General features: G+C 42.4%; 1 protein-coding gene across 3 annotated transcripts; it reads left to right on the plus strand.

Moving 5' to 3' along the window:
- Window positions 1–1,130: 1,130 nt before the first annotated feature.
- LOC110445179 (tripartite motif-containing protein 2-like) lies at window positions 1,131–24,120 on the plus strand. Of its 3 annotated transcripts, XM_021489652.1 has the most exons (3): window positions 1,131–1,228; window positions 1,496–1,550; window positions 21,348–24,120. In XM_021489652.1, the coding sequence occupies exon 3, from the start codon at window positions 21,365–21,367 to the stop codon at window positions 24,092–24,094; it is 2,730 nt and encodes a 909-aa protein (XP_021345327.1). In that variant the 5' UTR covers window positions 1,131–1,228; window positions 1,496–1,550; window positions 21,348–21,364; the 3' UTR covers window positions 24,095–24,120. The 3 variants fall into 3 exon arrangements, with proteins under 3 accessions (XP_021345327.1, XP_021345329.1, XP_021345328.1); XM_021489654.1 differs by lacking the exons at window positions 1,131–1,228; window positions 1,496–1,550 and adding an exon at window positions 18,983–19,304; XM_021489653.1 differs by lacking the exons at window positions 1,131–1,228; window positions 1,496–1,550 and adding an exon at window positions 20,266–20,504.
- The last annotated feature ends 1,774 nt before the right edge of the window (window positions 24,121–25,894 follow it).

Below are 25,894 nucleotides of genomic sequence, written 5' to 3' on the forward strand. Positions count from 1 at the left end.
GCCCCCACACACCTATTGGTGCCGATACCATGCCCCACCCCACACTCATATTGGTGCCGATACCATTCCCCATCCCACACTCATATTGGTGCCGATACCATGCCACTTCCCCACGCACCTATTTGTGCCGATACCATGCCCCACCCCCGATACCATGCCCCTCCCCCACATACCTATTGGTGCCGATACCATGCCCCACCCCACTATCATATTGGTGCCGATACCATGCCCCACCACACACTCCTATTGGTGCCGATTCAATGCCCCATCCCCGATTCCATGCCCCTTCCCCACAGACCTCTTGGTGCCGATACCATGCCCCACCACACACTCCTATTGGTGCCGATTCCATGCCCCACCCCCGATACCATGCCCCTCCCCCACAGACCTATTGGTGCCGATTCCATCAATAACTTCTTCCATTGCAATTCCGGTAAATGACCTTCCCCTCTTCCTTATTTATAACGATTCATTTTTCTCCGTCACTAACTGGGAACGTTACCATATAACTTCCCTTAATCTGAACGTTAAATCAATGAATTATTTTAAAGAAAAGAATTTTGTTTATTAACATTTTCATACAACTGTTTATTAAATGTGAGTTTAACATCTACTATGAGTCCAATATTCTTTTTTCTGAGTCCACGAATTGTAATTTTTGGTAAACGTACTTCCATCACGTGGTTTAATCTATCAGTATTTGTGTTTCCCTGGCGCATTCCTGCTGACAGCTTTCAGTTGACATACATTTTATATACATACATTGTTATACATACATTGTTATATACATACATTGCTATACATACATTGTTATACAAAAAAACAAGGGCTAAGCACTGATCCTTGTGATATACCGCTTATGACGGGTTTGCATTGAGACTTTTCTTCGTGTAAAAAGGTAAAAAGACAATGATAAATAAAAGTTAGTTTTAGTGAGGTAGTCAGTTATTCGAATCTTTGTTTCTCTTCTTTAATAGACATAATTGTGTCACACAACCCGCGCTATGATACGTGATACTGTTGAGCAGGTTATGCAGTAGCATTATTCATAAACGCGATTAGGTTAGGGACGAGATTTTGCTTTTTGTGACGCGAGTTTAATTGTGACGTCATAATATACCTACCACGGTAACACCTTCATGCTCACATCGATTATTCCTGCGGTGTTCAGATTAAAGAAACTTGTAGCCAAGATTTTTGAGAACAAAATTGTCCTAAGAATAATAAGGTAAGATTGTGAAATGTCTGTCCAATGTGTGCAGCTTCATAGAAGCTATAATCGTTAAAAGAAAACTTACGTTTTGCCAGCATCACTTTTCATCCTCATTTTAAAAGGTCGTCAGAATTAAATGGATTGAAAAGTAATAAATGTAAAACAATCGTACTTTTATAAGCCCCGACTTATTCAGAGTTATCTCAGAAATGATAAAAAATACTTTCAGATTTGTTTTCCATTAAAGATGGTGATTTTGAAGGAAAATGTTTTTAATTCCAGGAAAACGAATGAAAAGACACAAGACAATATGGACAAAACCAACCAATTCGAGAAGGTAAATATTAATAAAGATGGGCTCCCCTATTTTCGGCATCTGTAAGAATTGTTATCACGTGCTAAAACTGAGTGCAAAACTTCATTTTCTTAATTGTAACACTTACCATTTTAATTGATTTCACTGGTGGTAATTATGGGAAGTTTAACCAGAACGCCTTGCATCATTACAGTCGTAAAGCACTGTTGACAATCAGTGGGAGTTATCTTTCAAATAAGAAATACCAAAGAAAAGACCTGCTGTGCCCCAGTACATGATGGCATGTGGCGATTAAAGCGCCGATTCTTGAAAACTTGTTGTGTTGGGTGTTCTGTGGCTTTTTTGAGGGTTTATTGAAACCTCCCAAATTACAAATTCCATCATTTGGGGTATCATTTTTTGCTCATTTTCTACCGTGTGATCGTGGATGAAGTTAATATTTTGATTGTCCGATAAGACATCTCGCTTACATGTATCACCAGATACTATCGACGCGCGAAGGATGGACTGACGATAGAGTTCCATCATGTTTGTACCCGGAAGTGGTTGTGATCCCCCATGGATCTATATCCTCCATTTCCGTTTCGTCTGATCTGCTCAGGCCGCCGAAATCCGGTGGATACTGGGCCTGTTCAGAGTGTTCGCTCGTGGATAACATCACTGCATATCGTAAGTTTTATTTATTTTGATTATTTTAAGTCTGAATTCCTCTAAAACGCAACATATATATTTTCCTGGAAACAAGGTAACACAAACACTACATCGTATGTTTGTATAACGTCTGTAGAGATATGATTTATAACATGACACGCAAACATATACGTTTGCTTACTCAACAGAAATTCAAGGAAGTATCATGTATAAAGACAGGAACTATTGATTATAATTTATATTACACGGTAGCGAAATGTTCAATTTTTATATGTTTCTTTTATTTTTCTTCAGAAATACCTTTGCGTTCGTCTAGCCGGAAAGGAAATTTAAAGAATCGGATTTGGAACAGGATGACCTCTCTGTTCTTATCGTGTGCCACAAAAACACAGAAAATTGCAATGCGCACAAAGAGTGCGACATCTGTGCGGTCAGTTTGTGTCATTGCTCGGTCCGGAAACGTCTTCGTGCGGTCAGTTCATCCTGCAATCCAGAGACTAAGAAAACGTCACCAGGATATGTATGCTATCTTCAACGAAGATCTCTTCTATTAAATCAACATTTATGTCAGAATCATCATCATCATCATCGTCGTCATCGTCGTCGACATCATCATCATCATCATCATCATCATCATCATCATTATCATCATCAATCATCAGCATTTTAATCAAATATACGTATTTAAATATATCTATGTAATAAAACGACTTGAAATTATAACATTTGTCGTTGTGCCTGTTCGAACGTATGTCATTATTTTGCATTTATATTACTTGTAAATATGATATACCAGTCTCATCCATGGAGCCAACACCCGTTCAATCATATTCTGTGTTGTGCGGTAGCGCATATTTGAGAATATTGCCGAATGGTTTCCGATTGACTTTCGCCCCTGCTGGTTTGTTACCATAGAAAACACGGTCTTGTTCCCGCAAAAATGGCTGCTCCACCATTTGGTAAAACAGTTCGTTTAAAATGTGTTTCGAACCGAATGAGACCACAGAGAAAGATAGATTAGTATTTTATTTGTTATTTTGAATATAAGTATATTTATCATGGTATGTAATACAGTTCGTTCCAACATATTACCAAAGATGCGCTACCGCTCATCATGGAAACAGATGCATTTCAAACCATAAATATATATATAAATGTGCTTAAATAACTAATTCTTTCAGGAGAAGAAGAATATTGTCTTAGTTATTACAAAATGTAGGACTGAGAATCTCATTCGACGTCTTTCACTGTATTCCTTTGTTAATGCGCCTAGCCAATTCGAGAGCATTTCGGCACATTAAAACGTATTTACACTGTAGGTTATTTAGTCATATTAATGCATCAGATGATATTTCACGGACAATAAAGTGTCCACGTCCCATATTGATTCTATATTGATAGCAGAATGTCGATTGCCCACTCGGTGCCCTCCATGCATCCGGAACGTTTGGATTTCCATCTTGTTGGCCCCTAGCATCACCAATGATTGGTAGAAGGACGAAAAGGATGTATGGTGCGTTATAGTTCAATTTTGGCAAACTGTGTCGATTTCCAAATTTTAAAGGTTTTATGTATGTGTGTGTGTGTTACGTTAATTTTTCAAGATAAAAAGTGGTAGACTCGGCAGGGGGATATCCGGAGCTTTGCTATAACCTTGCAGGCCACAGTTATCTCTTTTGAGTAGTGACATGGTAATCATAATATACACACTTTACAGATTTTTTTAAAATTAGCCGATACTCCTCTAAATTTTTAAATTAAGGGTCTTAAACCATCTTTCCCTCTGTTTTAACAGTAGTTAAGATAATTTGAATTTCCAACGTATTGTCCCCTACCATCACCGAGGAGCCCTATAGGGACGAAACAGTTGTATGGTGCAGTGTACTTCATGTTTTATTACCATTTTTTTTAAGTTCCATTACTTTTATGTAATTTTGATATATTAGCAAATGTCTTTACTATAATAAAATGTATACATTTCGGTATGTATGAAACTTCGGTCTTTACCAGACATTCAATTTCCACTGAATCGACTGATATTGATTTACTGTCTTTAGTTTAATCTTCATCCCATAAATCAGCTCTCTTTACTTTTCTCTCCTCTCTTTTTTATTTAGAACTTTATTTTTCTCCGTTGACACAATTTCTACCGTGTGGTCCAGTAGGACGATGCATCCCTGAACTCGTACATTGTATATCTCGTAAAATTCTGTGGGAGGAAATGATTTTAGTTCATACTCAATCATTATTACCCTTCTGCTGTGTATGACACTCTTCCATGTCACGTTTAAATTGAATATAATAGATTGACATTCCTTTATAGAATCGTGAATAAAGAAGGAGACTTCTGCAGACAATTATATATTTATTGTTAACTCTTCTTATTCCAGTTACATTAAATGTAATAACATTGCTGTAGTTTGTATAAATATATGTATAATTGTATAAACAATTGAAACAACGTGCAATGCCTCTAATTAGTACTGTGTCCACGCCGGAACAACTATCATGTCAAACGTTCTGAAAAGGTAACATTCATTCCAGAAAAAACACGCAAGAACATGCAATATGATACCAGAATAACGATTTCGACCTAGTGCAACATGATATAAAATTATAAAGCCGTGAAAACAACTACTGGAGATGAGATCCATGCTCTGTAAGCAGTTTACAGCATCCGAATCGTTTTTGCTGTTTCGAATTCGGATTGAGAACGGGTGAATCGGCACGCTTCCTGAACAATATCTGATTGTTGTCGTGATTAAATAAATGTTTTCACAAATTTGTGAATATCCTGCCACGAATCACAGGATCTTGATCAGACTTTTGACAAATTTTAATCGGGAGTGGTCAAGGACGACAGTATAAATTCTGAATGTCTGACTGAGGCTTAAGTGCAAAAAATATGTCTACTTATCACGAGTGATCTTGCCTGAAAGTCATCCCAGCAACATTTGTGAGAAGGGATATTGACTGGAGGAAGCTCATGAACTCCTGTCTTATTTGAATTTCCCTGGCCTTCATCTCTGTAGTTAGGTGTACCTTATAGTATGGCCAGTTATATTGGGTCATCACCTTCAGAACGACACATTCATATCACAAAGATGCATCCAACGTCTTGTTAGATCAACGAAGGAAACCATTCTTATACTTAAAGCGAAAAGGAAAAAAAACTAGTGATGTTTTTCATGATTATTAGGTATGATACCGGTTCTCAGAACAAGCTTATCCTCCGGCACCTGGAAACGGTGTGAACAGTTGCAACGATCACTCCAACAGTAGCGCAATACCTGATACAAATTCAGCACAAATTGATATAAACACTTCCTACAGGAGACCATTAGTCAATGGTCGGACTAAAGGAATTAGCACTTTTTTGTTTACATCAATGATGAGCTCCTTGTGGTGTGTACCCTGGAAGTTGGAAAACTGCTAACGGATGTGGCTACAAACTGGATAAAGCTAACAAAAAAGTGTGTAATAAAGACCACATAATACTGATACATGTACAAACCCCGACCTGACAGGGATGATACTGATCCATGTACAAACCCCGACCTTACAGGTATGGTACTGATCAATGTACAAACCCCGACCTTAAAGGGATGGTACTGATCCATGTACAAACCTCGACCCTACAGGGAAGAAATTAATCCATCTACAAACCCCGACCTTACAGGGATGGTACTGATACATGTACAAACCTCGACCTTACAGGTATGGTACTGATCCATGTACAAACCCCGACCTTACAGGGATGTACAGGATACATGTACATACCTCGACATTACAGGGATGGTAATGATCCATGTACAAACCCCGACCTTACAGGGATGGTACTGATACATGTATAAACCCCGAACTTACAGGGATGGTACTGATACATGTACAAACCTCGACCTTACAGGGATGATACTGATCCATGTACAAACCCCGACCTTACAGGCATGGTACTGATCCATGTACAAACCTCGACCTTAAAGTGATGGTACTGATCCATGTACAAACCTCGACCCTACAGGGACGAATTTAATACATCTACAAACCCCGACCTTATAGAGATGATACTGTTCCATGTACAAACCCCGACCTTACAGGTATGATACTGATCCATGTGCAGACCCCGACCTTACAGGGATGGTACTGATACATGTACAACCCCCGACCTTACAGGTATGGTACTGATCCATGTACAACCCTCGACCTTACAGGGATGGTACTGATCCATGTAGAAACCTCGACCTTACAGGTATGGTACTGATCCATGTACAAACCTCGACCTTAAAGGGATGGTACTGATCCATGTACAAACCTCGACCCTACAGGGACGAATTTAATCCATCTACAAACCCCGACCTTATAGAGATGATACTGTTCCATGTACAAACCCCGACCTTACAGGTATGATACTGATCCATGTACAAACCCCGACCTTACAGGGATGATACTGATCCATGTACAAACCCCGACCTTACAGGGATGATACTGATCCATGTACAAACCCCGACCTTACAGGTATGGTACTGCTCCATGTACAAACCTTGATCTTACAGGGATGGTACAGATCCATGTACAAACCCCGACCTTACAGGTATGGTACTTATCCATGTACAAACCTCGACCTTAAAGGGATGGTACTGATCCATGTACAAACCTCGACCTTAAAGGGATGGTACTGATCCATGTACAAACCTCGACCTTAAAGTGATGGTACTGATCCATGTACAAACCTCGACCCTAGAGGGACGAAATTAATCAATCTACAAACCCCGACCTTATAGAGATGATACTGATCCATGTACAAACCCCGACCTTACAGGGATGGTACTGATCCATGTACAAACATCGACCTTACAGGGATGGTACTGATCCATGTACAAACCTCGACCCTACAGGGACGAAATTAATCCATCTACAAACCCCGACCTTATAGAGATGATACTGATCCATGTACAAACCCCGACCTTACAGGTATGATACTGATCCATGTACAAACCCCGAACTTACAGGGATGGTACTGATCCATGTACATACCTCGACCTTACAGGGATGGTACGGATCCATGTACAAACCCCGACCTTACAGGGATGGTACTGATACATGTACATACCTCGACCTTACAGGGATGGTGCTGATCCAGGTACATACCCCGACCTTACAGGGATGGTGCTGATACATGTACAAACCCCGACCTTACAGGGATGGTACTGATACATGTACAAACCCCGGACTTACAGGGATGGTACTGATACATGTACATACCTCGATCTTACAGGGATGGTACTGATCCATGTACAAACCCCGACCTTACAGGGATGGTACTGATACATGTACAAACCCCGGCCTTACAGGGATGGTACTGATACATGTACATACCTCGACCTTACAGGGATCGTACTGGTCCATGTACAAACCTCGACCTTTCAGGTATGGTACTGATACATGTACAAACCCTGACCTTACAGGGATGGTACTGATACATGTACAAACCATGACCTTACAGGTATGGTACTGATACATGTACAAACCCTGACCTTACAGGGATGGTACTGATACATGTACATACCTCGACCTTACAGGGATGGTACTGATACATGAACAAACCCTGACCTTACAGGGATGGTTCTGATGCATGAACATACCCCGACCTTACAGGTATGGAACTGATCCATGAACATACCCCGACCTTACAGGTATGGTACTGATCGATGTACATACCCCGACCTTACAGTTATGGTACTGATCCATGTACAAACCCCGACTTACAGGGATGGGACTGATACATGTACATACCTCGACCTTACAGGGATGGTTCTGATGCAAGAACATACCCCGACCTTACAGGGATGGTACTGATACATGTACAAACCCCGACCTTACAGGTATGGAACTGATCAATGTACATACACCGACCTTACAGGTATTGTACTGATCCATGAACATACCCCGACCTTACAGGTATGGTACTGATCCATGTACATACCCCGCCCTTACAGGGATGGTACTGATCCATGTACAAACCCCTCCATGTACAAACCCCGACCTTACAGGGATGATACTGATCCATGTACAACCCCCGACTTACAGGTATGGTACTGATACATGTACAAACCCCGACCTTACGGGTATGGAACTGATCAATGTACATACACCGACCTTACAGGTTTTCTACTGATCCATGAACATACCCCGACCTTACAGGTATGGTACTGATCCATGTACAAACCTCGACCTTACAGGTATGGTACTGATACATGAACATACCCCAACCTCACAGGGATGGTACTGATCCATGTACATACCTCGAACTTACAGGGATGGTACTGGTCCATGTACAAACCTCGACCTGACAGGTATGGTACTGATACATGTACATACCTCGACCTTACAGGGATGGTACTGATCCATGTACAAACCTCGACCTTACAGGTATGGTACTGATCCATGTACAAACCTCGACCTTACAGGTATGGTACTGATACATGTACATACCCCGACCTTACAGGGATGGTACTGATCCATGTATAAACCCCGACTTACAGGTATGGTACTGATCTATGTACATACCTCGACCTTACAGGGATGGTTCTGATCCATGTACAAACCCCGACCTTACAGGTATGGTACCGATCCATGTAAATACCCCGACCTTACAGGTATGGTACTGATCCATGTACATACCCCGACCTTACAGGTATGGTACTGATCCATGTACAAACCTCGACCTTACAGGTATGGTACTGATCCATGTACAAACCTCGACCTTACAGGTATGGTACTGATCCATGTACAAACCCCGACCTTACAGGGATGGTACAGATCCATGTACAAACCTCGACCTGACAGGTATGGTACTGATACATGTACATACCTCGACCTTACAGGGATGGTGCTGATACATGTACAAACCCCGACCTTACAGGGATGGTTCTGATCCATGTACAAACCCCGACCTTACAGGGATGGGACTGATCCATGTACAAACCCCGACCTGACAGGGATGGTACTGATCCATGTACAAACCTCGACCTTACAGGTATTGTACTGATCCATGTACAAACCTCGACCTTACAGGTATGGTACTGGTCCATGTACAAACCCCGACCTTACAGGGATGGTTCAGATCCATGTACAAATCTCGACCTTACAGGTATGGTACTGATCTATGTACATACGCCGACCTTACAGGGATGGTACAGATCCACGTACAAACCTCGACCTTACAGGTATGGTACTGGTCCATGTACAAACCCCGACCTTACAGGTATGGTACTGATCCACGAACATACCCCGACCTTACAGGTATGGTACTGATCTATGTACATACCCCGACCTTACAGGGATGGTACAGATCCATGTACAAATCTCGACCTTACAGGGATGGTACTGATCCATGTACAAACCCCGACCTTACAGGGATCGTACTGGTCCATGTACAAACCTCGACCTGACAGGTATGGTACTGATACATGTACATCCCTCGACCTTACCGGGATGGTACTGATCCATGTACAAACCCCGACCTTACAGGTATGGTACTGATCCATGTACAAACCTCGACCATACAGGTATGGTACTGATACATGTACATACCCCAACCTCACAGGGATGGTACTGATCCATGTACATACCTCGACCTTACAGGGATGGTATTGGTCCATGTACAAACCTCGACCTGACAGGTATGGTACTGATACATGTACATACCTCGACCTTACAGGGATGGTACTGATCCATGTACAAACCTCGACCTTACAGGTATGGTACTGATCCATGTACAAACCTCGACCTTACAGGTATGGTACTGATACATGTACAAACCTCGACCTTACAGGGATGGTACTGATCCATGTATAAACCCCGACTTACAGGGATGGTACTGATCTCTGAACATACCCCGACCTTACAGGTATGGAACTGATCCATGTACATTCACCGACCTTACAGGTATGGTACTGATCCATGTACATTCACCGACTTTACAGGTATTGTACTGATCCATGTACAAACCCCGACCTTACAGGTATGGTATTGATCCATGTTCATTCACCGACCTTACAGGTATTGTACTGATCCATGTACATTCACCGACCTTACAGGTATTGTACTGATCCATGTACATACCCCGACCTTACAGGTATGGTACTGATCCATGTTCATTCACCGACCTTACAGGTATTGTACTGATCCATGTACAAACCCCAACCTTACAGGTATGGTACTGATCCATGTTCATACCCCGACCTTACAGGTATGGAACTGATCCATGTACATTCACCGACCTTACAGGTATTGTACTGATCCATGTACAAACCCCGACCTTACAGGTTTGGTACTGATCCATGTTCATACCCCGACCTTACAGGTATGGTACTGATCCATGTACAAACCTTGACCTTACAGGGATGGTACTGATCCATGTAAAAACCCCGACCTTACAGAGTTGATACTGATCCATGTACAAACCCCGACCTCACAGGTATGATCCTAATTTATGTACAAACCTCGACCTTACAGGTATTGTACTGATCCATGTACAAACCCCGACCTTACAGGTATGGTACTGATCCATGTACAAACCTCGACCTTACAGGTATGGTACTGATCCCTGTACAAACCTCGACCTTACAGGGATGGAACTGATCCATGTTCAAACCCCGACCTTACAGGTATGGAACTGATCCATGTACATTCACCGACCTTACAGGTATTGTACTGATCCATGTACCAACCCCAAACTTACAGGGATGATACTGATCCATGTATAAACCTCAACCTTACAGGTATGGTACTGATCCATGTACAAACTCCGACCTCACAGGTATGGTACTGATCCATGTACAAACCTCAACATTACAGGGATGATACTGATCCATGTACAAACCCCGACCTTACAGAGCTGATACTGATCCATGTACAAACCCCGACCTCACAGGTATGATCCTAATTTATGTACAAACCTCGACCTTACAGGTAAGGTACTGATCCATGTACCAACCTCAACCTTACAGGTATGGCACTGATCCATGTACAAACCTCGATCTCCTAGGGATGATACTGATCCATGTACAAACCCCGACCTCCCAGGGATGATACTGATCCATGTACAACCCTCTACCTGACAGGTATGGTACTGATCCATGTACAACCCTCGACCATACAGGTATGGTACTGATCCATGTACATACCCCGACCTTACAGGGATGATACTGATTCATGTACAAAACCCGACCTTACAGATATTGTACTGATCCATGTACGAACCCCGACCTCACAGGGAGGATACTGATCCATGTACATACCCCAACCTTACAGGATTGGTACTGATCCATGTACAAACCTCGACCTTACTGGTATGGTACTGATCCATGTACAAACCTCGACCGTACAGGAATGATACTGATACATGTACAAGCCCCGATCACACAGAGTGATACTGATCCATGTACAAACCTCGACCTTACAGGTATGGTACTGATCCATGTACAAACCCCGACCTTACAGGTATGGTACTGATCCATGTACGAACCCCGACCTCACAGGGATGATACTGATCCATGTACAAACCCCGACCTTAAAGGGATGGTACTGATCAATGTACAAACCCCGACCTCACAGGGATGGTACTGATCCATGTACAAACCTCGACCTCACAGGGATGGTACTGATCCATGTACAAACCTCGACCTCACAGGTGTGATACTGATCCATGTACAACCCTCGACCTCACAGGGATGATACTGATCCATGTACAAACCCCGACCTTACAGGTATCTTACAGGGATGGTACTGATCCATGTACAAACCCCGACCTTACAGGTATCTTACAGGGATGGTACTGATCCATGTACAAACCCCGACCTTACAGGTATGTATGGTACTGATCCATGTACAAACCCCGACCTAACAGGTATGGTACTGATCCATGTACAAACCCCGACCTTACAGGTATGGTACTGATCCATGTACGAACCCCGACCTAACAGGTATGGTACTGATCCATGTACGAACCCCGACCTGACAGGTATGGTACTGGTCCATGTACAAATCTCGACCTTACAGGTATGGTACTGATCCATGTACAAACCCCGACCTTCCAGGTATGGTACTGATACCTGTGACCTTACAGGGATGGTACTGATCCATGTAGAACATGTACAAACCCCGACCTTCCAGGTATGGTACTGATACCTGTACATACCTCGACCTTACAGGTATGGTACTGATCCATGTATAAACCCCGACTTACAGGTATGGTACTGATACATGTACAAACCTTGACCTTACAGGGATGGTACTGATCCATGTAGAAACCTCGACCTTACAGGTATGGTACTGATCCATGTATAAACCCCGACTTACAGGAATGGTACTGATACATGTACAAACCTTGACCTTACAGGAATGGTACTGATCAATGTACAAACCCCGACTTACAGGTATGGTACTGATACATGTACAAACCTTGACCTTACAGGGATGGTACTGATCCATGTACAGACCCCGACCTTACAGGGATGGTACTGATCCATGTACATACCTCGACCTTACAGGGATGGTACTGATCCAGGTACAGACCCCGACCTTACAGGGATGGTACTGATCCATGTACATACCTCGAACTTACAGGGATGGTACTGGTCCATGTACAAACCTCGACCTGACAGGTATGGTACTGATACATGTACATACCTCGACCTTACAGGGATGGTACTGATCCATGTACAAACCTCGACCTTACAGGTATGGTACTGATCCATGTACAAACCTCGTCCTTACAGGTATGGTACTGATACATGTACAAACCTCGACCTTAGAGGGATAGTACTGATCCATGCATAAACCCCGACTTACAGGTATGGTACTGATCCATGTACAAACCTCGTCCTTACAGGTATGGTAGTACAAACCTCGACCTTACAGGGATGGAACTGATCCATGTACAAACCTCGACCTTACAGGTATGGTACTGATCCATGTACAAACCTCGACCTTACAGGTATGGTATTGATACATGTTCAAACCCCGACCTTACAGGTATGGAACTGATCCATATACATACACCGACCTTGCAGGTATTGTACTGATCCACGAACATACCCCGACCTTACAGGTATGGTACTGATCCATGTACATACCCCGATCTTACAGGGATGGTACAGATCCATGTACAAATCTCGACCTTACAGGTATGGTACTGATCCATGTACATACCCCGACCTTACAGGGATCGTACTGGTCCATTTACAAACCTCGACCTGACAGGTATGGTACTGATACATGTACATACCTCGACCTTACAGGGATGGTACTGATACATGTACAAACCCCGACCTTACAGGTATGGTACTGATCCATGTACAAACCTCGACCATACAGGTATGATACTGATACATGTACATACCCCAACCTCACAGGGATGGTACTGATCCACGTACATACCTCGACCTTACAGGGATAGTACTGGTCCATGTACAAACCTCGAACTGACAGGTATGGTACTGATACATGTACATACCTCGACCTTACAGGGATGGTTCTGATCCATGTACAAACCTCGACCTTACAGGGATGGTTCTGATCCATGTACAAACCCCGACCTTACAGGTATTGTACTGATCCATGAACATACCCCGACCTTACAGGTATGGTACTGATACATGTTCAAACCCCGACCTCACAGGTATGGTACTGATCCATGTACATACCTCGCGCTTACAGGGATGGTTCTGATCCATGTACAAACCTCGACCTTACAGGGATGGTTCTGATCCATGTACAAACCTCGACCTTACAGCTATGGCACTGATACATGTTCAAACCCCGACCTTACAGGTATGGTACTGACCCATGTACATACCTCGACCTTACAGGGATGGCACTGATACATGTACAAACCCCGACCTTACAGGTATGGGACTGATCCATGTACAAACCTTGACCATACAGGTATGGTACTGATACATGTACATACCTCGACCTTACAGGGACGGTACTGATACATGTACAAACCCCGACCTTACAGGTATGGAACTGATCCATATACATACACCGACCTTGCAGGTATTGTACTGATCCACGAACAAGAAACCTCGACCTTACAGGTATGGTACTGATCCATGTATAAACCCCGACTTACAGGAATGGTACTGATCCATGTACAAACCGTGACCTTACAGGGATGGTACTGATCCATGTACAAACCGGGACCTGACAGGGATGATACTGATCCATGTACAAACCCCGACCTTACAGGGATGGTACTGATCCATGTACAAACCTCGACCTTACGGGTATGGTATTGATACATGTTCAAACCCCGACCTTACAGGTATGGTACTGATCCATGTACATACCCCGATCTTACAGGGATGGTACAGATCCATGTACAAATCTCGACCTTACAGGTATGGGACTGATCCATGTACAAACCTTGACCATACAGGGATGATACTGATACATGTACATACCCCGACCTTACAGGGATCGTACTGATCCATGTACAAACCTCGACCTTACGGGTATGGTATTGATACATGTTCAAACCCCGACCTTACAGGTATGGTACTGATCCATGTACAAACCTCGACCTTACAGCTATGGTACTGATACATGTTCAAACCCCGACCTTACAGGTATGGTACTGATCCATGTACATACCTCGACCTTACAGGGATGGTTCTGATCCATGTACAAACCTCGACCTTACAGGGATGGTACTGATCCATGTACATACCCCGACCTTACAGGGATCGTACTGATCCATGTACAAACCTCGACCTTACAGGTATGGTACTGATCCATGTACAAACCTCGGCCTGACAGGGATGGTACTGATCCATGTACATTCACCGACCTTACAGGTATGGTACTGATCCATTTTCAAACCCTGACCTTACAGGTATGGAACTGATCCATGTACATTCACCGACCTTACAGGTATGGTACTGATCCATTTTCAAACCCTGACCTTACAGGTATGGAACTGATCCATGTACATTCCATGTACAAACCTCGACCTTACAGGTATGGTACTGATCCATGTACAAACCCCGACCTTACAGGTATGGTACTGATCCATGTACAAACCCCGACCTTACAGAGTTGATACTGATCCATGTACAAACCCCGACCTCACATGTATGATCCTAATTTATGTATAAACCTCAACCTTACAGGTATGATACTAATCCATGTACAAACCTTCACCTTACAGGTATGGTACTGATTCATGTACAAACCTCAACATTACAGGGGTGGTACTGATCCATGTACAAACCCCGACCTCACAGGTATGATCCTGATTTATGTACAAACCTCGACCTTACAGGTATGGTACTGATCCATGTACCAACCCCAAACGTACAGGGATGATACTGATCCATGTATAAACCTAAACCTTACAGGTATGGTACTGATCCATGTACAAACCCCGACCTCACAGGTATGGTACTGATCCATGTACAAACCTCAACATTACAGGGATGATACTGATCCATGTACAAACCCCGACCTCACAGGTATGATCCTAATTTATGTACAAACCTCGACCTAACAGGTATGGTACTGATCCATGTACCAACCTCAACCTTACAGGTATGGTACTGATCCATGTACAAACCTCGATCTCCCAGGGATGATACTGATCCATGTACAAACCCCGACCTCCCAGGGATGATACTGATCCATGTACAACCCTCGACCTGACAGGTATGGTACTGATCCATGTACAACCCTCGACCATACAGGTATGGTACTGATCCATGTACATATCCCGACCTTACAGGGATGATACTGATTCATTCACAAAACCCGACCTTACAGATATTGTACTGATCCATGTACGAACCCCGACCTCACAGGGAGGATACTGATCCATGTACATACCCCAACCTTACAGGTTTGGTACTGATCCATGTACAAACCTCGAACTTACTGGTATGGTACTGATCCATGTACAAACCTCGACCATCCAGGAATGATACTGATACATGTACAAGCCCCGATCACACAGAGTGATACTGATCCATGAACAAACCTCGACCTTACAGGTATGGTACTGATCCATGTACAAACCCCGACCTCATAGGGATGATACTGATCCATGTCCAAACCCCGACCTTAAAGGGATGGTACTGATCAATGTACAAACCCCGACCTCACAGGGATGGTACTGATCCATGTAAAAACCTCGACCTCACAGGGATAGTACTGATCCATGTACAAACCTCGACCTCACAGGTGTGATACTGATCCATGTACAACCCTCGACCTCACAGGGATGATACTGATCCATCTACAATCCTCGACCTTACAGGGATGGTACTGATCCATGTACAAACCGGGACCTGACAGGGATGATACTGATCCATGTACAAACCCCGACCTTACAGGGATGATACTGATCCATGTACAATCCTCGACCTTACTGGTATGGTACTGATCCATGTACAAACCTCGACCATACAGTAATGATACTGATACATGTACAAGCCCCGATCACACAGAGTGATACTGATCCATGTACAAACCTCGACCTTACAGGTATGGTACTTATACATGTACAAACCTCGACCTTACAGGGATGGTACTGATCCATGTACATACCCCGACCTTACAGGGATCGTACTGGTCCATGTACAAACCTCGACCTGACAGGTATGGTACTGATCCATGTACAAACCCCGACCTCACAGGGATGATACTGATCCATGTACAAACCCCGACCTTACAGGTATGGTACTGATCCATGTACAAACCTCGACCTCACAGGTGTGATACTGTTCCATGTACAACCCTCGACCTCACAGGGATGATACTGATCCTTGTACAATCCTCGACCTTACAGGGATGGTACTGATCCATGTACAAACCGGGACCTGACAGGGCTGATACTGATCCATGTACATACCCCAACCTCACAGGTATGGTACTGATACATGTGCAAACCTTGACCTTACAGGTATGTTACTGATACATGTACAAACCTTGCCCTTACAGGGATGGTACTCATCCATGTAGAAACCTCGACCTTACAGGTATGTTACTGATACATGTACATACCCCAACCTCACAGGTATGGTACTGATCAATGTACAAACCCCGACCTTACAGGTATGGTACTGATCCATGTACGAACCCCGACCTGACAGGTATGGTACTGATACCTGTACATACCTTGACCTTACAGGTATGGTACTGATACATGTACAAACCTTGACCTTACAGGGATGGTACTGATCCATGTACAAACCCCGACCTTACAGGTATGGTACTGATCCATGTTCATACTCCGACCTTACAGGGATCGTACTGGTCCATGTACAAACCTCGACCTTACAGGTATGGTACTGATACATGTACAAACCTTGACCTTACAGGGATGGTACTGATCCATGTACAACCCCCGACCTTACAGGTATGGTGCTGATCCATGTACAAACCCCGACCTTACAGGTGTGGTACTGATCCATGTACAAACCTCGACCTCACAGGGATGGTACTGATCCATGTACAAACCTCGGCCTTACAGGGATGGTACTGATCCATGCACATAACTCGACCTTACAGGTATGGTACTGATCCATGTACATACCTCGACCTTACAGGTATGGTACTGATCAATGTACAAACCTCGGCCGTACAGGGATGGTTCTGGTCCATGTACATACCTCGACCTTACAGGTATGGTACTGATCCATGTACAAACCTCGGCCTTACAGGTATGGTACTGATCCATGCACATAACTCGACCTTACAGGTATGGTACTGATCCATGTACAAACCCCGACCTTACAGGTATGGTACTGATCCATGTACATACCTCGACCTTACAGGGTTGGTTCTGATCCATGTACAAACCACCTTACAGGTATGGTACTGATCCATGTACATACCCCGACATTACAGGGATCGTACTGATCCATGTACAAACTTCGACCTTACAGGTATGGTACTGATCCATGTACAAACCTCGACCTTACAGGTATGGTACTGATCCATGTACAAACCTCGACCTTACAGGTATGGTACTGATCCATGTACATACCCCGACCTTACAGGGATCGTACTGATCCATGTACAAACTTCGACCTTACAGGTATGGTACTGATCCATGTACAAACCTCGACCTTACAGGTATGGTACTGATCCATGTACAAACCTCGACCTTACAGGTATGGTACTGATACATGTACAAACCCCAACCTCACAGGTATGGTACTGATCCATGTAAAAACCTCGACCTTACGGGTATGGTACTGATCCATGTACAAACCCCAACCTTACAGGTATGATACTGATCCATGTACAAACCCCGACCTTACAGGAGTGATACTGATCCATGTACAAACCTCGACCTCACAGGTATGGTACTGATCCATGTACAAACCCCGACCTCACAGGGATGTAGAGGGATTTATATAACTATCCGATAATAAAATGTGTACAAACTGCACTGCCAAATGACTCAACTTCAATGTTTATAAGTAGCCTAATGCATTTCCTTGTGTGTTAACACTGTGATCTTTCCAACTGCATGATTTGCTTGCGTAGGCAATTTACTCTTTATTAATGCGTATTAGTTAACAAAATCTAAATATGATCAAAAACTATGTATAAATTATCGAAATACTTCTCAGGACAGGTTATATATATTGGTTATATCGCATACCTGTGTATTCGATATAAGTATAAAATGTACTTTTGAATGTGAACAGGTATTAAAGAACTAACATTAGCTATCCGTATAATGTATTCAATACAAACCACCTCAGTGTTATATATTGTGTGTGTGCGGCCGAGTCCCCTGCTGTTTGGGTGGGTGCCGAGAGTTGTCAGTTGTATACAGGGCCAGTAGTAGGTAGATATGTATCGGGGTCGAGATGTCATCAGATAGCACCAATATTTGTTTTTAGGAATTCTATATTTCTCGCCTAAGTGACATCTGCATTCAATATGAACGTTGCGGTTCTCTTGCTGGCTTTCAGGGCGCCCACCATTCTTACAGCCGAGTAGCCATAGTTTCAATTAATTTATACAATTTTAACGATATGGTCGGCCATATCTAAAACCATTGGAAGATTGTACGATGCGTAATAAGGATAAGGAGGTATTTTCAATTTGGTGAGTGTCATTTTCTTATCAGTTTAACTTTAACATGTTAATAATTTTACACAATTATATTATGTTTTGATAAAATGCAAAGGTAAAACTTTCTAAATTATGTTATGATATTACAAGCTTAACTGATGGCATACCTTTTTACCAGTATTTCAAATGTATTTCGCCAGCATTAAGAATGAGATCGTTACACACACCTGTAATCGGTCAATAAATTAATCCATTTAATCCCACTTCACTTATTAGGTCAGCTAAAAAGGGTTTGTGTACTTGGTATATGATTAAGTTCATAACAAATCTATTTTGTCAACACATATTAAAATTAATCTGCATAACAAGCCATTTTTGACGATTCAAGGTTTAAAGTATTATACTGAACACAGGCCGTTTTGTGTTCTGTTGGGTATTATATACCCAGTTATTCAATGCATGGAGCATAGTTAATATATTAAAATTGCAAAAAAATTGGACTTCGCCCATATATACATATAAGGACAGTTTGTGCTGGGGAATTTCAGTATTTCATTGATCGGTATGATAAAACTCCGGATTAAAAGTTTCTCGACTCTAGCTAGATAACTTTAAACCAGCGTGTCAAAACATTCAACACACACATAAGTTGCCGTAAACTCTAACCCAACCCGAGTTTCCGGAACGTTTCTTTATTTAAAGGATTTTTCTAACTTCAAGCGTTTCTATTGAAAATGATAAGTTATTGAACATTTGTGACAATGGGGCAAGTAATTATGATAATAACTACCAATGTGCTAGCGGTTCGGTTACAGCACAAAGTCAGTACCTGACTAACACAGGTACGTCAAACACAAATCGTCCGCATTATACCTGTTGTATTGTTACCTGTGACTTTTAAATCAACAGTTATGTGTATTCCCCCTGTGGACATAGCGAGGGATTAGACTGTTTGCGGTTCGATAACCCTGACTATTTTAGAACCAGCGAAGTGATAAAGACGTCACACAGAATTGAAACCATTCCGGCTATAGTCAATATAGGCAGCAATTGAAAAGCATACCCGGGGATTTGTGTGTTTACCTGTCCATGCTATCGGAATTATTCCTCTGTGTGTGTACTTAGATAGAAAATATGTGGGCCGACTTTTATTACTTCTGTTCACAAAGTGTGTGTCGACTTCAGGTGTAAATTTGTTTACCTGTAATTACGTACATGTGAATTGTCAACCAGGTAAGACGACATTTTTATTGGTTTTAACTCAATTTCTAAATTCATTGTTTAAAACACTAACGTTAAATTACCGATAAGATATTTGAATGATGGTATGTGTTTGGTTTGATATAATGACGAAAGAGAAAATAATCGTCCAAAATCTTTCTACGATTTTAATTGTTTATACCTTGGCAATTACAAAATGTGTACTGTTGTAAACCATGGCATTCGAGATTCTATAATGAACTATAGCAGAATTTACGACATGAGACATGTTCTAGGTGTAATTCATAAACGTTTTGTCGACTAAGGCGCTTTCATTTTCTGCGTTCGTATGTAACTAACTTGTTTATTGCTTAGCCAACCTTTGGCGACAGCGGAAGTTTGTCCTCGGAATGATCACTGTCATGACAACACGGATTTCGGATTCCCCTCGCGGAGGAATTACGCGATATGTAATAGAGTAGACCTTTAACTAGAGGAATGTACATGTCACTTAAAAGTTAAATCGTTTTTACTTATAACGTGTATAAGCGCCGCTCAACTGGATCTATATACCGACTGTGTATATTTGAAGGCCATAAATAACATTGGAATTGTGGAAATCAAGACCGGTTAGCTTTCACGCAAGTTTTATTGTATTTTTGTTTTCGATTTTATTTGACTGAATATGAAATCTAAAAGCTTTCAATGACGTTACTTTAAAAGACATGAATAATCTGCAATCTGTGAGTAAATATTTCAGAAATGAGACGGTTCACATGGATTTTGTCCTCTGATATATATGTGGTGCTTACTTTGATTGAGATGAAATGCCCCTGTATTATCAACGAGATTTATATTGATCTATTATTCCTGCAGGTGAATTAGAGGCAGTGATGGCGGCAGTGGATGGTGATTCAAAATCGATCCCAGGCATCGGAACTGGCAATGATAGTCACACCAGATCTGGAACTCCAGGTGATAAAGCTGGGCGTAGTAATGATGGTCCGATCAGGCAAGCCACACCGCCTAGCAGGAACGCGTCCCGTAGTGGAAGTGCTCGTCAAAATAAATCGGTAACTTCGCCAATCACAAATGGGAACGGTGGAAATGGCAGTCCAAATTCACCTGCCGTCCAAATTCAGAACCAAGAGGACAAAGGTCAACCATATTCTCAACGGATGAGTGATGTAACAGCGGATTCCTCGAAATCGCCAAACAGTTCTACTGTGGTGCCTCCTAAAATGGAGGCTACAGAAAACACCAAGAGCACTCGCCTAACAACGGACGACACGAATACTGTACAGAAAGACAAACCTAGTAACGAAGCACCAAAGAAGGAACAAGAGACTGTAGAGAAACATCAAAATGGACCTAAAGTTCCGGAAAAGAAATCCGATCCAACGCCAAGTTCCATCGTTTCTGACAACAAGAGTCAGCAGTCAAAAGAGGATGAAGAAGACGAGAGTGGCGGCATTTTTCTGACACAGGCTTTAGTTACTCCAAGGTTGGGTGGTAAGAGCGGGTCGGATATAGTTAGTCCTAAGACGAATCGCGTGAGTTTCAAATCTGAGAAAAAGGAACCAAAAACCAACAACACCACCGCAGCTGTGTCAAAATCAATGGAGATTGTTCCAGTAAATAATGGCCAAGCGCAAGACGATGTCGACGTCTTTGCGGTCATGGATGATATCGTAAAGTCTGTGGACTCGACACCGAAGATAGTCTGCAGTGTTTGTGACAAGACATTCTCCAGTCCCCGTATTCTACCTTGTCTACATTCTCTATGTTTTCCCTGCCTTGACAAAGTATTGACTGAATCGTCCGAGGAACAAACATTTCCTTGTCCAGAATGTAAAGAAAATATCCCAAGGATCTCGCCTGAGTTCATCAACAACGTATATCTGGAAGGAATCTTAGGAGTGGAAAACTCGAAAACGGGGGAATCTGCATCTTGCGAGATTTGTTCTTTACGGAACATTAAAACACCAGCCAAATACGAATGTCTTGACTGTGTCGACCTTTTGTGTGACGATTGTGGGAGCGCCCACTTATCGACACGTGCCACAGTAGATCATCGCGTGGTGTCGCTCCAGGAGATCGCCACTGGCAAATACGACGGAGAGATTAGGAAGAGAATCCGTGTTAAGTGTCGCCATCATAAGGACGAGCCGTTCGAGAGCTTCTGTAAGAAATGCAACACGATGGTATGTCGCGAGTGTATGATCTATGATCACCGAGGACATGAGTGCGTCTCTTTACACGACGCTCACAAAGCAACGGAAACCAATCTGATGAGTCATATGGGAAGTGTCGCTAGGAAACAACGCGAGATTTCACTTAAAAGATCTAGAATTGACACGGCAATGTCAGAGATTAACACGAAGGAGCAGACATTGATAGACTACGTGAACGATCTCACCCAGCAGATGATACAGAAGCTAAATCGGGAACGAGAAGAGGTGATTGGTAAACTCCAGTTACACATGAACGTTCAAAGGACAGAGTGTCGTGATCACAGAATCAAAATCGACAAGGAGCTTGTCCGCATCAACAGTGGACTTTCATTCTGTCACCAGGTCACGCATAACGGAAAGCAAGATGAAGTACTCTTCATGACACCGGCTCTATCAAAACGGCTCAAGGAGTTGGCACAGTCCCCTATAGCGGACCAGCCAGATGTAGCACTGGAGTTCCCCAACATCAGTCTGACGGACGAATACAAGATCACAGAGGCTGTAGACGTCTTCGAGTTTACACCTGAAAGTGAAGACGTCACGTCTTCTAGAATATCCAAAGGATTCGGCAAAACGATGATAGTATCATTCCAGTTCATGGATAGGATAAACATAACAGGGCCCACCGACTACCTACCACCGAAAGTCACGGGCCTGGCTTGTACAGGCAATGGGAGCCTGGTGATTGCTGATGCAAGCAATTCTAATGTGAAACTCTTTTCTACAACTGGGGCTTATATTGACAACCTGCTCACATGCAGGCCTGTGGCCGTAGCTGCGTGTAGCAACGTCGTATGTATTAGCGATCGCTTCTCTATCCAGCTCGTTTCCACGGATAGAAAATTCAAACGCAGGATTCCCCTGGATGGGTCGGGGTCACTGTTTGCCGTGTCAAATTTCCAAATGAGATATTTCACATTCGTCTCTCCTCTTCAACAAATGTTCAAAGTTTACGACACAAGAGGACAGTTTGTTCAGGAATTTCCCATGCCCAAAGCTAGACGAAAGGGAATGCATCGCACTGCCATGCATATCACATCGAACAGTAAGGGCGAGATGTTGGCCTCCGACTGGGGGTCATTCTCGATTGTGCACACGAATACTGACGCCAGTGTACTGCACGAGTACAAATGTGGCACCATCGGGCGCTATAACAACGGCTGGATGCCCGGGGCACTCTCTGTCGACGCGTACGACAATGTTCTCGTGGCCGATCAGCAGAACGACCAGCTCATGATTCTTTCGCCTGACTTCAAGGTCATTCACAAGCGGAAGGTCAGGCGAGATAAGCTAGAGCGCCCCGTCACTTTGGCTAGTGACACCCACGGTCACTACTTCGTTGCTGGCAAAGGCAACTTTGTAAACATTTACATGTGCAAGTATGGATAAACAGGAAGTGACGTAGTGTGTGATTTGAATTCTTTTATCTACATATACAGGGTTAAAGGACATACGCTTGAAACGTTAATGTTTGGGTTAAAAAAAAATCCAGGATTATCTTAATTCTTCGTCAAGAATTAAACAGACTATTGAAAGTCAATAGCCTTTCGTCCTTGACCACATACTTATTGGTCAATGTATGAAATGGACTAGAGAGTAACAAAGTAAAATGGATTCTGTGTTGGTAGTATAAGAATATATAGCTTAACAACATTACGCAATTAGTGTATGCTTCTATTTTATTGCTGGGGTGTGTTTCTGTAACTTTTACCCTCACATCTCGACCGAGTCATTGAGAACGTCTAACGAAACTCTTTAATTTAGCCCTATATATTGTTATTTTCGTCCGTTAACTGGATCAGCGTCTTTAGGTCATTTACACGAAAGTATAATCAATTTCATTGACTTACTGTGTATTGCCTCATGTACAGGACACACGAGGCCTGATTGAAGACTACGCTGTAGATTGCCTCTTTGATTCTTACTATTAAATTGTAGTATTTTCTATGAACGCCATTCCACTTAGTAATTCAAATAATTTGTACATGTAGCTTTCGAGATAATTTATTGCATTAAGCAGCTATCGCAAAGAGTTTTTCGCGAATTTTCACTTTAGCATTAGCAAAAAAAACAAGGCTTTTATATCTGCAATTGTTTATTTCGCGAATTGATAATATATTTACGGTTGAAGTTTAGTGGTGAAGTTTCCTCGGAAAGTATTTTTCCCCCCAAAGTATTGTATCACCTTCGTATGCTATTTATTTATATTTATTATTAAAATCCTAATATACTAACTTACTACGACTGTTCATGTTGTATTGTTTTTACCGAAATTGTTGTTAATTGTTAAACGGTACCAATCGCGGTTTTTTTCTCTCATAGAAGATGAAACAACCAAAATGATTTCAGGCTAAAGATTTTCATAGGCTTTGCGGCCAATAAATTAGACATTCCTTTTATAATTTCTAGATGGAAACAATGTTAAAGTGTAGGCATTTTCAATGAAAAGATCCTGATTTAGACCCCATCAGCTATTTCTGTTTTCTTTTCTTTTTTCAAACATTTAAACTTCGAACAACTGTGTACAACTGTGTACATTGCTTCAAAACATGCGGGTTAGTCCTTCCATTGAAGAGGACAATATTGCACCTTAGTGACATCGGTCGCAGGGACCTGAGAATTTGTTACATCATTTTTACCGAGAATAAATCTACCCCCCCCCCCCCCCCCCCCCGGTGTTAATGTTACTCTAAACACATTAGTTTAGGTCGAAATAAAGGTGTAACAAATTTCCAGGTCCCTGTGACATTGGTTGTTATAGAGTTTCACTTGTCGGTACCCTTAACCTTAAGGCATGATACCCGTTGAATGGTTTTATATGAATACATATTGGATTTTGTATTGATGTGGACCTTTAGCTATGTAGAATTGGCTTTAAGTAATATGAATAAACTCAGAATAATGGATTACTAATCAAGTGGGGTGAATCGGGATAAAGAACGACATTTGTATCGTGAACAAGTGATTGATGGCCGTGTTAACCAGTATATAATTTGCTGTTGAAAGCTCTACAAGGCATTGATACTCAAAGGGGCTCTGTTGATACTTTCTCTCAAACGTCGATATCACACTTAGAATTAAGAAAACGGCCCTGAAAAACAACACAGGTTTCAGTAAAGAAGACAATTATAGCCAGACATCTCGGGTCCAATTGAACTTTCGAGATTATTAAAGATTAATTATTTTCTT

The sequence above is a fragment of the Mizuhopecten yessoensis genome, unplaced genomic scaffold (assembly GCF_002113885.1).
Source record: "Mizuhopecten yessoensis strain PY_sf001 unplaced genomic scaffold, ASM211388v2 scaffold2091, whole genome shotgun sequence".
NCBI lineage: Eukaryota > Metazoa > Mollusca > Bivalvia > Pectinida > Pectinidae > Mizuhopecten > Mizuhopecten yessoensis.

Bases quoted from the DNA above. Each gene is read 5' to 3' on its own strand.
- LOC110445179 (XM_021489652.1), top strand. From the start codon at position 21,365: ATGGCGGCAGTGGATGGTGATTCAAAATCGATCCCAGGCATCGGAACT.